Below are 14,447 nucleotides of genomic sequence, written 5' to 3'. Positions count from 1 at the left end.
CTTAGGATTCATTGTTTATTTTTTTTAACCGGTATACATCAATTATACACAAAATATATTATGCTTCGATAATTTATCCACCAACTATTTTTAGTTTAACCATTGGGTGAGTAGCTATTTAGGTCAATTCTTCTAACATTATTTAGCCAGGCAATTAAATCCGTCTAGTCGTAAAAGTTTATGGCCATCGTTGATGTATAATAAGTGTATAACAAGTGTATAAACAGTATAATATATACACACTGATTATACTGGCTACAATTTATAAAGAATAAAGATTAGAATTATATTGTGATGTGTGTTCTAGAAACTTGAGATGAGTCCAGGTTTATTTCATGGAACCTTTTATCAGCAGTTTACTTCCAGTACCAATGGGTCATTAAATATAATATATAGTTGTACATTCAATCATTCAAATTAAAAATAGTCGATAAATGTATAATATATATATATAAATTTTAGTTAATATGTATATACTCATGTATAATCAATTTATAATTTATATATAGCGGCTAGAAAAAAATAAACAATGAACTGGTCTGGCTATTTATGTAAAGATCCTTTTTGAAGAATTAACCACCAATCTAATATGAGTCCAACTGGGCTAACCATAGCAGAAATTCACTGTAGAACTCGGCATTCCTGCTTTATTTTTATTTTTATCTATTACAGCGGAATCAGGAAAAGGAATAGTGTTTAGTTTTTTTAATGATCTCATTTTACAATAATAATGATAATAATCGTTCAAATGCCTTTTACCATAAAGATAAAATGAGATTTTTTTTAGAAAATTAATTAATTAAATAGTACAATAAATATAGCCATATGAAGGATCATGAAAGCTAATTAAAGTTAGGAAGGTTACAATTATATTGTAGTGTCAACCTCAGTAATATTTTTTTTGAAAAAAATAAAATCTTCATTTTTTGAAGATGCTAGAGTATATGCTACTGACATATTATCCCATATTCTTCCTTTATCTTCCTATGGTTACATGTACCAAAAAAAGAAGAAAAAAGAAAAGAAAATAAAGTAAGTAAAATACAAAACATGGAGTGGACAAACATACCGTACAAGCATCTTACTGCCTGTTAAACATGGTGCACTCCTTGTCTCAGATAAGGTTGTCTCCTGCACTTTCATGTACATACATTACACCTACCATAACATAAATCTCGTCTTCTCCAAATTCTCTTTGGAAAAATTTGGGGCGACTTCTGTAGATTCAATTGAATTTATTATTGTCGTTTTAAAATATGTATATATAAAAGGATAGTTCGGTGCATAAAGCATTTTGTATTCACGCATGATTCGGAGAAAGATTGCACCCTAAAAGGTATGATGTAGACAGCTTACCCTAATACAAGCATTATTGTCTGCTTTCACAGCTCGAACAACTGACCTATAGGTTACAGGTGCCACCAACTCTAAATCTTGGATTCGGTGCATAAAGCATTTTGTATTCACGCATGATCCGAAAAAGGATTGCACCCTAAAAAGTGTGATGTAGACAGTCTACCCTAATGGAAGCATTATTCGTTGCGCTTCCACGACTCGAACAGCTGACCTATAGGTCACACTCATTATGTCACAACTCTAGATCTTGAATTCGTGTCTACTTCAACTTCTCTAAAGAAAAAGAAGCATTTTATATCTTCTTTAAGTTGTTTACTTTTTGAGATGGTGATTAATTTATAGCCGTAATTCTTACCTTCGTATATATTCAACCGAACTAATTGCAATCGAACTATATATGCACATGCAAAAAAATTCAAATCTACACATCTATAAAATTATATTAATTCTGAACTCACTTAACCCTAGATTATGGATTCGTATATGCTTCAACCACTCCAAAAAAGAAAAGCAGTTTGTATCTTCTTTTAGTTGTTTACTTTTGAGATGAGGAATATTATTTTTTATAGCTGTAATTCGTATACAATTACTTTGGTTAAGTTGGAGAAATTAATCCATCATTGACAATCATGAGAAGAAAATTTAGAAGTAAAATTCATGTATTTAATACTATAGCCAGAATGTAATTAAGAAGATCGTGAGTGAACATGTTATACTCTTAACTAGATGTAGTTTCCAAGAAAATACATGACTTTAACAGAAATTGACTTAGTCTAAGATGCCACTAAAGAATCTAAAAAAAACATGTGTGATGATCTTTTGACATTTTCAGTTTTTCAAACTAATTAATCACAATCTTTCATCTTTAACGTACTAAGCCAAATATTAAAATGAAAATATCAAGTTGTATTTGCTAACTTTTGAGTTTTGTGGTTTAGAGGGAGATTTGATTCTAGTTTATATGCTTGCTTTGACATTGTTTAATACACATTATTTTATAGATATGAATATTAATTAGAACTTTCATGCATTAACAATTATATTTTGGATTTCGTTACGTATCATTGAGAATCATTTTAATCAACTAAATATTCTTTTTTTCTTTATTAAAGAAACCTTTGCAGATAAGCAAACTAATACGTTGAACCTGATTTAATTGAAGAACATAGAGTTTATCGATTTATTGAAGAAAATATTATTGTCTGGAAAATAGATGACAATATCAGATATAAAAGAGTTTTTGAAAGCATAGAAGCAGATTTTTACAGCTTTTCACTCACTACGAAATATTTGTCACAAGATTCGTTCATTTTACTTTAGTTCTGTATTAGATTCAGTACATGAATCTGGACTTCTTTTCTTTGAAAAACCAATATTACATGATAAATCATGCATATTATTTAAAATCTGGATAAAAATAATTACATAACTGAATATAATTAAGTACTTTAATAATGTGAAAGTTGTTGAAGAATATGACATGATTAATGTTCTATTAAGAAAATAGTAAGGATGAAAAAGAAAGTACGATGACAAAATGAACCCCACCCCCCAACCCCACCCACCCCAACCCTCCAAAAAAAAAAAAAAAACAATCACAACATTCAAGATTATGAAAAAAATTCCGATCCATATATAATGTCTTTTAAAGTTTTCCCACACCCTTTAAAAAGATATTTGACAGTCTTAATTATATTTATCATACTAATACATATTTATCTCTACTTAAATGTCACTTGATTAATAGTACTACTCTACTAATTACTATATTAAGAGCAAATCTGAAAAAAGACTTTCTATCTTAAATCATTAAATGTTTTGAAACAAATATTTTAATTTGCCAAAACGATATATTATCTCTCATCTACTAATCTATAAACAAATATTTTACATTATCAATGTATTTTTATTTATCGGAACAGATCATATACTTTATTTTCTAGGTTATTAAATTAGATACGTACCTCATATTGTATGTCACTTTACTGCTTGTTTGGATAGTTGCTACCTATTATATTATATCATATTGTTACTTTAAGTATAATATTTATCTTGAGGTACGATTAAATCTACCATTACGTAATGAGAAAAAATAATCATTTTATGTAATGACGGATTCAGTGTGGTCATGTTGTTACCTTTTTTTTTCTCTCATCTTGCTCTTCTTTATTATTAAATAATCATATTTTAATAATCTATCATGTCGTTACATAGCAATCCTATCCCGTACCCTTTTTTATTGTGATATTACAAGTTTATTCTTCATATTATATTGATGATGCATGACATCATGAAACAACGACAAACGAACAATCTATCAAAAATTTGAATTCCTCAAGACATATACAGCACAAACGATGCAATACAATATAATATATTATCAAGCGATATGTAACAACCATCCAAACAAGTTGTTAAGCTGATAATGTAAAAATATCTTATTTTATCCGTATATACAAATTAAACTCAGATAGATAATTATTCTTATATCTCATATCCCACTCCCTACCCAGAAGCTACAATTCAACTTTCTCTTACTATTCTTGTTGATCTTCGTAGCCCACCATAGAAAAGAATATTACCACAATTAGATCCCCAGATTTGAGACATTATAATAATATCATATATTAGTTGTAACCTACAACTTTTATCTTTTTCAAAAAGCATCAATTATAGGAAAGTTCCCAAAATCCTATATAGATAGTTCTAGTTGGTCGAAAGTTGTGTGTATGAACATGTAATATTCAATATAACAAAACTGCTCAAATGCCTCTTTTGTCTATTCACAAATCGCCCACTGGCACAAATACAGCCCACCCTTATTATCAAAACAAGATTCTTCACACACTGAACCAAAGGTCTCGGGGGTTCTGGCCCTGAGTATGAAGTCGTCTTTGTTATGAATCACTTTATTTTTAAAGTTAAATTTTTCTGCACGAATCCGTATTTAGTGCCCGTTTGGCCTTAAAAAAATTCACGTTTTTCAGAAATTTTTTCACTTTGATTCGAAATTAGTATTTGGCCATAAAATTTTTAGTTTTCACTTGAAAATAAATTTTGAATTTTTTTGAATTAAAAAACTCAAAAAAAATATTTTTCAAAATTCTTACTTCAAATCACTCACAAAAATTCAAAAACAGCCCAAAAGTATATTCATGTCCAAACACAACTCTAATTTTCAAATACCATTTTTTAGTTGCAACTTTTTTTTACTTTTTTCCGAAATTTTGCAATTCTTATATCCAAACGCCCACTTAATCAGACTCCAACATGAATATTAAACACTGGATATAAAACAAAATTTAAAAAAAAAAAAAAGGATTTTTATTAAATTTAATGAACATGTGTTTTTGTGTGTGAAGAGAGAGAAGAAAAGATCAGGTACATGTATGCAACATAGAGATATTTTTGAAAGCAACAACACTCCAAAAAAAACATGAAATTTGTCAAACTACTTGGAATTAACTATTAAAAAGAACAATAAAAAATAAACAAGAACTCAATTTTTGAAAAGAAGTGATTCACATTTCTTTGTTTTCACATCACCTAAGTTAGCTCACTTTTGAGCTAATTTCTTCTTCTCTAATACTAATATACAACTGAAAGTTTCTTTGCAACTTCTAAAATAAAACTTGAAAAGCACAAATAAAACAAAAAGGGAAAAGTTACTATTACATGTTACAAGGCATTAATTATAACCCTTTGTTTCTTTCTACATGACTCAAATGTCAACAACTCCATCTCTATCCTCCTTTTGCCACCACTGCAACTAGTCATATTATTATCATTATTGTTGTTATTATTATTATTATTATCAATAACAACATTATTTACAGCTGGTACTTTGCATATGTTAACTCCAAATAATCTCACCATTTGTACCTGAGGAACTTGAACCTGAACTTGAACTTGACTAGCAACTGTAGGACTAATTGTGGGTGTTGCATTTCTCGCCTTAAAATCAATGTACAATTGCTTATCTTCGCCCGTGGATCGCTGAAAGCTCACGATATCGCCAGCCTTCAAATTTTTCTCCTTAACAAAGCGACTCCATCCTTTTGTCAACACATAACTTTGGCTACTATTCCAATAGGAATATCTAAATCTCCAAACTTTCCCATTCAAATCTTCAAAATTTAACAAAACCCCTTTTGATGTATTTCCATTTTGTAAAGGGAAATGTTTTTCAGCATGTTGTTTTGGTATAACAAGCCTATTAAGTTTTCCAACATCACTTGGTGTAACAGCTTTTTCAAAGAGTTGTTCACGCGCTTTGTTGACTTTGTCAACACTGCTAAAAAATGAACTCATTAGCCCATCTTTAGTACAATATGTTCTTTTACCATCTTTACTAAATCCATAATTTTTCTTGCTTTGTTCAAGCTCATCAATATATGTATGTTTACGAAGCATATCAACAATTTCAGCTTTTGAATGAGAATTCAAGAAAGCAATTTCCATATCATCATTTTCTTCATTTTCAAGCAAGGGCTTGAAATTTGTGACGGCGTCGCGGCCACGGAAACGTTGGGCCGCGACGTCATAAGCCCTAGCAGCTTCATTTTCTTCGTTGAAGGTACCTAACCAGACCCGCTGATGTTTTTCATAGATTTGTGCGCCCCATCGACCATTTGGTTGTGGAACCACACCTTTGTACCTTGAAGATGGGAGTTTTCTTGATTCAGCTTCAACTCCATTTTCAGCATCTATTATCACACTTGTTCCACTTCCCATTCGGCAAAGACTTTCCGGCGACTTCATCACCGGTAAAGTCGACGTGGATATTGCCGGAGCAATGGATAGAGAGTCACTAGTTGTGCTCTCATCTATGCTGCTGCTACCTTCCATTTTCTTTTATGTTTTGTTTTTTTTATGAGAAAGGAAAAAGAGGTCTAAAATAGTTCAAGAATTGGTTGTAGGAAGTTAGAGAGAGAGAAGAGAGTTTGAAGAGTATGAATTGGTTGTTGAAAGAAAGAGTAGTTCAATATATATATATATAGGAAGTCTACCCCATTTTTTGTGTGCAATAAAGATTATTTTTCTATGACAAAAGAATATAAAATACTAGTTCAATTGAAGATATGGAGATGTGGGTATTATGGGTCAACCCAAAGAGAAGAAAGAGGTAAGGAACTAGGAAGATTCATTGGTGGTAAAGTGGGGGAGGGTATTTAATTAGTAGTATGCCCTAATATGGGGTATGCCAGGGAGTAAATTTATGAAATATATTTTATAATAAATACTTTGAAATTTTTACAGCATCACTATAATTTAATTTGTTATAGTAAAATATTGGCTAACGTTACTAAATAGAGTTACATGTAATTCCCTTTTATGTTACCTTATTGTATAAATATTTGTTTAATATATGCATATAAATTAAACACTCAGTGCGAATAAATTTTTTTTACGGTGAGAGTAGTAGCATGAAATGTGTATGTATAGGTTGTGGGGAGGGTATGTGAGGTGGGGGCAATAGATAAATGAACAAGTTGATGGGGTTCACATGAGTGTGGACCTTATGTTATTGGTAAGTTCATCCCCCCTGAATTTTGCTGCTACTGATATATCAGGACCATAAGCATGGCATTGAGCATCCCTTTTTTATTCTATTTTTAATTTTTCATGTTTATCTGGATTGCAATTGGTGTATTAAAAGCAACATAAAGTAGTAGATTTACATGAAGTATCAGCATCAAATAAGATAAAAGGAAATTGATGAAAAGAAATTATGGCTTTTTTTTGCTTTAAGGATTAGCTATTCGAAATTCATTAACTCGATTAATCTGAATATACTGAGCATCCTAAGTATTGTTACTCCCAAATGCGAATGCAACCTTGAAGTATCTGGTTCAGATAAACTCAGCATAAAACATAAATGTATGTGTAAAAGTTTATTAAAATTACAACAATAGTAGCTATGAACTCATAACTTTAAAATACAATAGATGTAATGCTAAGAATTTTAAAAGTTGAACATATAGTTTAAATACGGTAAATCCACCTCTAATTACTCCATGTGATCCCGAATATACAGCTTTAGTATTATTTGGAGAAGCGAATACTTTTTCCTTATCATAGTTTTGAAACATTTTAAGAATTTTAAATTATAAAATCATATTGACTTGTAGTATTTTTATGTAATAATATATATAAAAGAAATAAATATTTAATTTAATATTAAAAATTTGTATCTCAATCCTATAGTTCTTGATGTGAGGAAATTATTATTATTATTATTATTATTATTATTATTATTATTATTATTATTATTATTATTATTATTATTATTATTATTATTATTATAGTTCTTTAATTGGTACTTATATTTTTCAAAGTTTGTGCTTCCAATGGGATGGGGTGTCATGGGCCAATGTTTAAAGGAGGGGGAAATTGATGGACTTAAAGACAAAACTATATCCAACCCCAAGAATTTTCCCATAATATCTTACCTGGCAAGAATTGATTGGTCCTTCCCATCTTCATTTTGTCTTTATTGGCTAGGTTCAACTTCAACCTTAGTATCTATGATCTCAAAAAAAAAATCAATCATTTCAATAATTTTTCATCCAACATTGACAACTTCCTTTGTCCATCTCCTCAACCTCATCTCCAAGTGGGAGTTCTTCCCCTTGTTTTGCAAATAGGGGACCTTGTTTCTTGTTCTTTTTCTCTTTAGTATTTCTTCTTTTTTTCTCCTTTTTATCAACTCTCAATAGGATATATTTGCTTTTAGACATGCAATAGGATATAAGCTACTTGAAATCTTACATAATAATACAATTATATAACTATTGGATAACACCTATAGTGTAAAAGAATCGATTCTTACCAATGAAATCGACGTAAATAATTAAATTCTAAATTCTTGATGGTATTCTAGTATATTATACTCGAATTTCTGACAATCAAGTTCATAAATCGTACATAATAATATAACGTGGATTTTGTCACAAGCTAATTAACATTTGATCATTGTAAATATGTAATTATCTCAAAGGAAATGAAAAAAAAATTAAAGAATGTATAAGAATTCAAAAGGAAAATTACACACACACACATACGAAGTTCGTCGCGAATCCGTCGTTAATAGAATTTTTTAATAATTTGTTGCTAAATAAAATTAGCAACCGATTTTGCAGTTTAACTACATAATATTTCGGTCGTTAATTCTAGTTTTTTAGTAGTAAGGACTTAAGTCTCTAGTTCATTATGACAGTGTTCTTTAACTATTTTTGAAAAAAACCATTGATTTATCCAAATGGTATTATTATTTGGTAGTTGTGATGAGAAATTTAAAATAATAATATGCTAATTTTTCCCGTGGGCTGCTAATAATTTGTTGCTAAGATTTTCAATTCTTGTAATGTGTTTAAAATATAGAAAAATAAGATTGGTGGGGATTATAAAATGTTGAATATTGTACGGAAAAGAGTCCTCACTATGTGGGCCTACAATGGGCCCGAAAATTAATAAAAACAAGCGCGTTAAATGGTGGGTTTTAGGCCTTTTCAGATTTGGCTCTTTGCTTTCTCAGTTTGTTATGTTGGCCCCATTTCTAGATTCCCTTGTTTATCCTAAATTTGTACCTAACTTAATTACTATTTGCCACGTGTAAATTTATGTGATAGCGTTTGCTCAATTTTTTTTTAAAGTAAGATTTTCAAAATTTGTAATCTAAAATAAGCTAAAAATATTTGTGTGCTCATAAATCAACTCATTAAGAATAAAATAGAAAGTTTAAAGTTAAATTATTTTTAAATAAAGGAGTATGACATTCTTTTTAAGATTAACTAAAAGAAAAATATGACACATAAATTAGGAAAGAAAGACTACTATTATTATATTAAACTTAAGTTGTATATGTTAACAATATAACGAATTCTATACTATTTCTGTAATTTAACCTGCGACATTGTGTTGGTTATCATTTTATTAGGCGACCAACTATCATAAAAATTATTTATCTATTCAATATATAAATGATATAATTATGTATAAATTTTTATACCATCAATACATAAAACTTAACTTATTTTAGTAATTACATATTTTGTCAAAAAATGGGCACCCGTATAGTCCATGTCAATAGCCTCACCAATTATTCATGTGATTAATTACCTTAATTTTTAATTCTTTTTCCTAATTGGGTCTTCGTCAATAGTCAAAAATTGGATTTTCGATGTACATTAAGTGATATATATTTTATGAATTAAAAATGGTTAATCAATTAATTGCATGTGGGTGATTTGGAAGAGCGTATATGTACGTTATAATTGGAGTAGGAATACGGACAATTAGTTGTATTTTTATATAGTTTTTAAATTGCGAAATTGTCATTCCTTACAAGTGGGAACATATGAATAGATATGTTGGTTTGTCACATGAGAGCATTATACATGGGATGGACCTACATTAATGTTTTTCTCTTGCTGCTACACTTGTACCATAGCCTTAGACTCTTCTCATCTTATGAAAAAAATTAAAAAACAGAGTCAGAACTTAGAATTTATCGGTTTTGAACTTGTATTTAATTCATAGCTCATTTTAATTACTGGGCTCATACTTAAATATTTATATATATTTAATAAATCTCTTAGTACAAATATATGATCTAAACAAAAGTTATATGGTTCGTCCTAAACCAAGCTAATATTATAGCTCCGCGCGTAAAAAAAAATGAGGAAAAAAAGAAAGAAAGAGAAATTATAATTCGAGTTCGAAGATGAGATCATTGAATAGCTCATCCTATGAGGCATTGACTAAGTTTAAATACGTGTATAAGCTATTTCTAATTTGTAAATTGAATTTTTTCCTATTTGTTCCATAATAATTTGCATATTTATCTTATATTGTAGAAATGTTGATTAAGATTGCGTACAATAGACCCTTATAATTTGGCCTTTTTCTGGACCCTGTACATGAGAGCTTAGTGTACCAGACTGCCTCCCCCCGCCCCTCCCCCCTTTTAATAATTGAAGATTTGGCGACTTAGACTCGAGTTTCATTTAGTTATCTCTTCCATATATAATTATAATTACCTTGAAATTTTAGCATTTTTTAATCATGCCTATGACAACATAATAATTGGACTAGATCCGGTTTTGGAAATGATTGAATTTACTCAATTAGATAATTTTCTAAATGATTTGCATAACTACATCTTATGAGAGGAACAAATCCAAGAAAATTATTTAACTATAGCAAAATGGTATTAGATAAAAAAAGAAAACTATTGATTCTAATCAAAGTTATACATTCTCATGAAGTACCTTATTGTTCATTATGAAAAAAGGTGTGGAAATAAATGTAATAATACAATATGGTCATTCCCATGCACACGTCGAGAAACAGTAAATGATAATATATTATATTTGTCCAAACTCCAAGTGTTTACCCCACATTTTATTATTTATTATGTTAGTTCGAATTCTATGTACCTAGTAGTAGAAAATTAGACACAAAATAAAGCTGCAAGATCTACAGAAACTGTGTGTTATCTCTTGAGATATCACAAGGTTCTTGGCTTCATCATTCCATCTTAATTATACCCTTATATATGATTTTATAATATTATTAAAATTATACTGTATATATAAAGTAAAAGTTATGATTATATTTTTACGTATATATAATGGATGTTGAATTTCTTTTCTTTATATTTTGAGTTTCTTTAGAAAAAATTCTGACTCTACCACTCACTATTCGAACAATATTACTGAAACATGTATTGTTGCTATCTTATGAAAATCAACTTTACATAAATGGGATCATCTTTACATAATCCAAGTTAGTGGTAGAGTTTAATTTGATGATAAATCATCATCACTTGTTTCATCTGCACGTCACAAATTTGAACCAACTAAAAGTTCAGTTAGTTGGTTTTGAAATTGTTAATAATCTCACTAAACATGGTGATTATTCTCTACAATCACTTAATCCTTATCTACTATATATAATAATGCATTTCTCTATTTTTAAAATAACAAGATAAACACGTGACCTTAGTTAAGTGCACCTCTACTCATGCTTTGCTCCTTTTTTTTTTCTTTTTTTTTGTTTAATACCATCTTTATCATCAATAACAACAAACACACATTCTTTACTAACAAAATCATCATAATTATCTCTTTCGATTTTCATTTATCTCCTTTTCCTCCTTCTCACTCCACGTACATGTTAACCAGCTAATCTCAATATTATTATAATTATTATTAGCTATCCAAATCATTCTTTTTTTTCTTTGGTTCAACAATATCTTCTTTTTATTGGCTTGTTTAGTCTTTGAATTTATCCGAACGGATTAAGGAATATTAATATGCTCATACATTATTGGTATTAATTTTCCAGCCTTTCTTATTAATATTTGATTGTTTCTATTCTTCCTCTCGAGCCGAGAGTCTTTCAGAAGCAATTTCTCTACCTTCTCAAGGTAGAGTTAAGGTCTACATACACATAACTCTTCTCAAATCCTACTTATGAGATTTCACTGAGTTCGTTATTGTTGTTGATTAAGAAATTTTAATAATTAATCACTTTCTTACTCCCTGTAGGTTTGTTTTTTCAGTTGAAGATGACTTAAGACATGATTAAAAAATAGAAAAGCAAAATCTTGATCAAACTCACCGACTTTCGTTACACAACTTTTATCTTGTCATGCGATTATTAAATAAAGTGTGTTAGACTTTGATGACGAAATTGGAATCTTTGATTTATATATTTTTTAACAGTACAATTATTTTAAATTTTCTTTGTCTAATTCTTTTGGGTTTTTCTATGTAGAGATCAGTTATCGGAACTTGAATACAACGACAAAGAATACAATGACAAAGAAAGCATATTTTATGTTTGTAAAGGTAGAATTTTATCTTTGCTTTATGCTTATGACTAGTATTAAGATGACGAAGGATTAAAAAAGGTATAAATTGATCTTGATGTCACACAAAGAAAGAAAATATTTTCTCGTCGAAAATAAGTTGACAGTTGATCTTGATGTCAGACAAAAAGCATTTACTAATTTTGGAATATCTAATTATATTAATTTATACGACAAAGTATTCAAAAAGAGCGTAGTAATTGAGGGTGATCCTTCACCAGTAGTCTTCTCCTGAGGCAAAGCTTGTCGTATCGGGCGTGCCTAGTGCGATTTACATCTTTTGTATAGTTTGTGAGCTATTGTACAATGAATAAATTACACAGTACATACCTAAAGGATAGCGACTGGAAGTTTTCCTAAAAAAAATTCAAAAGAAATTAAGGGTGTGATTAATAATTAATGAAATGAGTTAAAACCTTAGTTAGAACTAGGATTCAAATCTCTCGCCAAAGACAAACATAATATTGTTACGATCCGAAATTTTCACCTTTGGGATCGTAATGGCGTCTAACATTTCACTTGCTAGGAAAGCCAATGTTAGAGCAATTCTTTTACCAATTTTAAACACTTTGAACAATTTAACCAATCAGACAGAAATGAAGCTAAAATGAAGTACGAAATAGCATAACAATTTGATATCTAGTACATCCCGGATCTAGAGTCACAAGTACACGAGCTTCTAGAGGTTCTACATATAGAATCTGAAACAAATACAACTGTCTCGAATGAGATGAACAGTGAAATAAGGAAAGAGGAAGGGGACTTCAAGGTCTGCGAATGCCAGCAGATCTACCTCGAGTTTCAAAATGCTTATCCGAGCTGACTAGCACCAAAATCTGCAAAAGAAGTGCAGAGTGTAGTATGAGTACAACCGACCCAATATATTCCGTAAGTGTCGAGCCTAACCTTGACGAGATAGTGACGGGGCTATGACAGGGCACCCACGTAACTAAACCTGTACAGACAAAAATATACGTACAACATAACAACAAATAAAGATTTATTATGTACTATTGGGAGGGGACACGCGAAAGGGGTACACGATACGGTAACTACAAAAGGGAATGACAATATAAAATAGTCAATAAACCTTCAGCCAATGAAATGGATAACCATAATGAATAAAAATTGCACGACATCACCCTTCGTGCTTTTACTCTCAACCTCACCATGAAACAGTAATAATGGTACGACATCACCCTTCGTGCTTTTACTCTCAATATCTCCATAAAATGATAAATAAAGCACGACATCACCCTTTGTGATTTTACTCTCAATTTCATCATGAAATAATAAATACGGCACGGCATCACCCTTCGTGCTTTAACTCTCTTCCTCACTATGTATTAATCAATAATTGCAACAACAATCGGCACAATATCACCCTTCGTGATTTAACACTCTCCCTTACCATGTAACAACGAATATATAACAAGTGAGAGATAGAATAAGCAAGAATAAACTTTACATCAACAATGGTTCCACAATACCAACTTCAACTTCAGAAATAATACTTAATTATCACAAATAGCCCATAAGCACGGAAAGAACGATCAATTTAATAATAAACTAGTCTAAGCATGGATATTATGATCAAAAAAAATTACAAGAAACAAGTCTCACCCGCATGCTTTAACCCAACAACAATGCATAAGTACTTGTCACCTCACATATACGTTGTACCCAACATTTAAACATGTAGCAAATAGGCAACAAGTCTTAATCCCTCCAGTCAAGGTTAACCACGACACTTACCTCGTTCCAAAATTGACTCAAAGCTCAACCACGGCTTTACCTTTCAAACAAACCTCCGAACAAACCAAATCTAGCAAATTATTAACCAACTATTCAAAATAAGCCTTAGAAACTACCCACGAATGAAAGAGGCTCAACTTATGTCATTATTGAAAAAGTCAACAAAAGTCAACCTCCGGGCTCGTTTGTTCCAAATCCAAAATTTGGACCAAAACACGATTACCCATTCACCCCCGAGCCCGGTTATGCAATTTTGTTTCGAAATTCGACCTCAACTTGAGGTCTAAAGTCTAATTTTACAAAAATTCCTAATTCTACCCAAGTTTCCAATTTCTACCTTGAAAATCCTATATTTTAGGTTGAAATCTTATTAAATGTAATGAGTAATTGAAATAAAGTAGGTTAGAATCACTTACCAACGAATTGGGAAGAAGGGCTCTCGGAAAAATAGCCTCTAAGG

At 30.3% G+C, this 14,447-nt stretch overlaps 1 protein-coding gene across 1 annotated transcript; it reads right to left on the bottom strand.

The window, feature by feature from the left end:
* Nucleotides 1-4,839: 4,839 nt before the first annotated feature.
* LOC104243359 (AP2/ERF and B3 domain-containing transcription factor RAV1) lies at nt 4,840-6,396 on the bottom strand. The gene has a single exon (XM_009798538.2). It carries the CDS (start codon nt 6,202-6,204, stop codon nt 5,035-5,037), a length of 1,170 nt encoding a protein of 389 aa, XP_009796840.1. The 5' UTR covers nt 6,205-6,396; the 3' UTR covers nt 4,840-5,034.
* Between the last annotated feature and the right edge of the window lie 8,051 nt (nt 6,397-14,447).

Source organism: Nicotiana sylvestris, chromosome 10 (assembly GCF_000393655.2).
Source record: "Nicotiana sylvestris chromosome 10, ASM39365v2, whole genome shotgun sequence".
NCBI lineage: Eukaryota > Viridiplantae > Streptophyta > Magnoliopsida > Solanales > Solanaceae > Nicotiana > Nicotiana sylvestris.
This window is presented reverse-complemented; position numbering and strand designations above follow the sequence as displayed.

Excerpts from the sequence above, each read along its gene's own strand:
- LOC104243359 (XM_009798538.2), bottom strand. The coding sequence starts at position 6,204 with ATGGAAGGTAGCAGCAGCATAGATGAGAGCACAACTAGTGACTCTCTA.